General features: G+C 47.1%; 1 protein-coding gene across 1 annotated transcript; it reads right to left on the bottom strand.

Annotated features, from left to right (window-relative positions):
- Positions 1–212: 212 nt before the first annotated feature.
- Positions 213–2806, bottom strand: fam43b (family with sequence similarity 43 member B). The gene has a single exon (XM_024293814.2). It carries the CDS (start codon positions 2532–2534, stop codon positions 1488–1490), a length of 1047 nt encoding a protein of 348 aa, XP_024149582.1. The 5' UTR covers positions 2535–2806; the 3' UTR covers positions 213–1487.
- Positions 2807–3065: the final 259 nt, after the last annotated feature.

The following is a 3065-nucleotide window of genomic DNA, read 5'->3' on the forward strand; positions in this document are numbered from 1 at the left end:
AAAAAGGAATAAGACCGTCTCTGGATTAGTTGCTAAACCACTTTTTTCTCTCTCTCTTTTTTTAAAATCAAAGATAAGTTTTCTCTTCTGAAAATGCGTTCTTCTGCAATGTGGGGAAGACATATCTGTACATCACAAACATGCTAATTATGTACACCACTGGAATGCATTTGAACAATCCCTTTGATAACATCTAAAACACCCTGCAGAGATTCAAGACGGCAAGCCGAATGAGGGCAAATTTTATTCATCATACGTGGAAGAAAAGAAAAAAGAAAACCTCCTTCATCTCATGATGATCACACTGCAAATGCGAAGAGAAGAGAAGCTCGCATAAACCCAAAAAAAGACATTTATCATTTTAAAAACAATCACAATAATCCACAAATCGATAACAAAAATATTCTATTAATTCTACAGTTCTTTCTTAGCCTCTTGTGAAATATTCTAGTTCTATAGATGGGGATAAATGTTGTACAGAAGTCATTTAGGATATGCCTCTGCACATGCATTTCTTTTTGGGTGGGGTGGGTCAATGTGACCCGAACACCCAGTAACCGAATTAGCCTTTTCTTGCAAATAAATCGCAACAAAAAGGTCTATAAACAGATGACAAATGACCACCTTAAACGCATCTTCCTCTTCAGATGTTTGGGTCAATGTGACCCGGCTACCATACGATGATTTATTGAAATACTTGATTTTCACAGTTTTGCTTTTTAGTGACTTTCACTGCTGATGACATCGGTTTGAACGCAAACAAAACTACATTACATCACTTTGGAGGGGCTGCTGCTCTATTCGTCAATACACACATCATTTATCACAGTGCTGGTTTGAGAAACAGAGGAATCAAAGGTGCCACGTGAGGAAAACGACGAGAAAGCTGCAAAGGTTACTGCTGACTTGTCATGCTCGGGTGATGAGGGCTGTGACAGCTGGCAGCGTTAAACAATGGCTTGCCTCCTGGATTATAGCCGTATTAGCAAAACTGTAATAAACGTCTGGCAAAAGGTCAGTCTGGGAGCGAGATTCAGGAAAAGGCAGTCATTTTAGAAAAATTACACAAATTTACAAATAACCATCTTGGAAAAAAGAAGAATATTACAAGTTGATCCTCTAAAAAAGGTCCTTGCTGGCAAATGGGGGTGTGAAGATGCTCACAACCGAGGACGGTTGGGTAGATCCTGCGAGGTGCTGACTCTTTGATCGCGTTTGTGTCCTCGTTCGACATTGTGCTGTCCTTTTTCTGTGCATCAGGAGCCCTCTTTTGTAAACAAGCAGTTTTCCAAAAACTGCAGTCGAAAGCAGGAACCGAGCCGTCTGGGCAGAGAAGGGGAATCGCACCCACGGAGCCGTCGTCCGTCCCTTCTCTGAGAAGTTTCTGGTAAACACTTGCATGGACGGGGAGGGAGGGAGCCTGAGCGGAGAGGTTAAAGAGGAGACAGGAATGTGTTGTTGTGCTGGAGAATCCCTGTCTGTGAAAGTCACACCAGAGAGGTAATAAATGAAAAGGTGTTGTTGTTGCTGTCGCTGACGAAGTTGATCTGGCATTGCTCGAGTCGGGCGATGTCCCCAATGTCCAGCTCTGACAGTAGCTGAGTCGGGTCTGTTTTTGTGGTCAGAACTTTCTGCTTCTCCTGCTGTCCCGGTAGGTTTTTCTCTGGCTCTTTGTGGTCCTCCTCCTCTTCCTCCTCCTCTGTGATGGAGCAGAGGCGGGTGGTGCTCCCTGGATGATCCATTTGGGGTCTGTAGTGGCACTGGCCGTTCAGCAGCCTCCGCAACGGCATCAGGGGCACCACCTCCTCGCCTAGCAGCTGCTGCTGGCGGTGCCGGAAGTCGCTCTGACGCTTCAGCCGCTTAAACTCGCTGAAGGCGGAGGTGGCGTTTTGGTAGAGGCTGCGGGCGATGGCCTGGGCCTTCTCCGACTTGCTAACCAGGACGGCGTGACACCGAAGCACCACCGCCATGTTCTTGACCTGGTGTCTGTAGATCCAAGCCAGGATTTTGGGGCGGTATGGGTCCGTCGCGCAGCACGTGATTCGGTTCAGAGAGTACAGGTGGACGGGCTTCTTGTCCCCGGATTTGCTGGTGATCATTCGGATTCCCTGCGACCCCACAGTCAACCTCATCTTGACGCTCTGCTCGCCGTAGTTGCTCCTCGCCCAGATCTTGGCCACCGCCTCCTGGGTGCAGCCTTCTCCCTTTGCCGTGATGGTAACAATGCTCCCAAGGTATCGCACGTTGTAAACCGGCTCCTCCTTGTTCAGCTCCACCTTCTGCCGTTTGGTGTGGAAGATGCTGCCCACCCAGTCGAAGGGACAGTCGGGCAGCAGGTCAGGACAGGAGCGCAGGAGCGAGGTGAGGATGGAGTGGTAGGTCAGCCCCGTCCCCAGACTCTTGGGCTTACTCTTGGCCTCATCCTCAGCAAGAACAAACTTATTCCTCCTCCAAGGCAGCATGGTCTGGAAGGAGTCGGAGCGAATCGGCCCCTCGGCTGCTTTTCCTCTTGTCAGCTCGGGCAGGAAGTGCATGAAAGCTTCAGTGTGGACAAAAACGAAGCGAAGTGGAGCTGCTTTGTGAAGCTCAGAGGAGAGACTGAGAGCTGTGAGGCTCAGCCAGCCTGTGCGCTCTGTCGCTCCTCCTTCCTCTCCTCCTCCTCTTCCTCTCTTGGCTGCATCCAGCAACGCTGATCAGTGCAGGAGTCTCAAATCAGCTCTCGGGTACACTCACCCCTCCCTGCTTTATTGTTTTGCTTCCATTTGGCTCCCTACTAAATATTATTTGTCCCTTTCGAAGTTATGATGTATTACACACGATTCCCCCTGTAGGGGACGAACAGAAACTTATTTTGTTTGTATCCTATTAAATCATTCTCAGGTGTTTCTTTAGCTTGTAACATTTCTCTATTTTTTAATTGAATTTTTACCTATTTTTTGTATATATACATACATATATACTGTTTATAGTATATTTGTGACCATGAAACCAACAATGTTTACTTTAAAAATCTAAGTTAATTGATATAAATACTCAAGCATGACAGGATTCAAGTTTTCTGTCTG

The sequence above is a fragment of the Oryzias melastigma genome, linkage group LG7 (genome assembly GCF_002922805.2).
Source record: "Oryzias melastigma strain HK-1 linkage group LG7, ASM292280v2, whole genome shotgun sequence".
Lineage (NCBI taxonomy): Eukaryota > Metazoa > Chordata > Actinopteri > Beloniformes > Adrianichthyidae > Oryzias > Oryzias melastigma.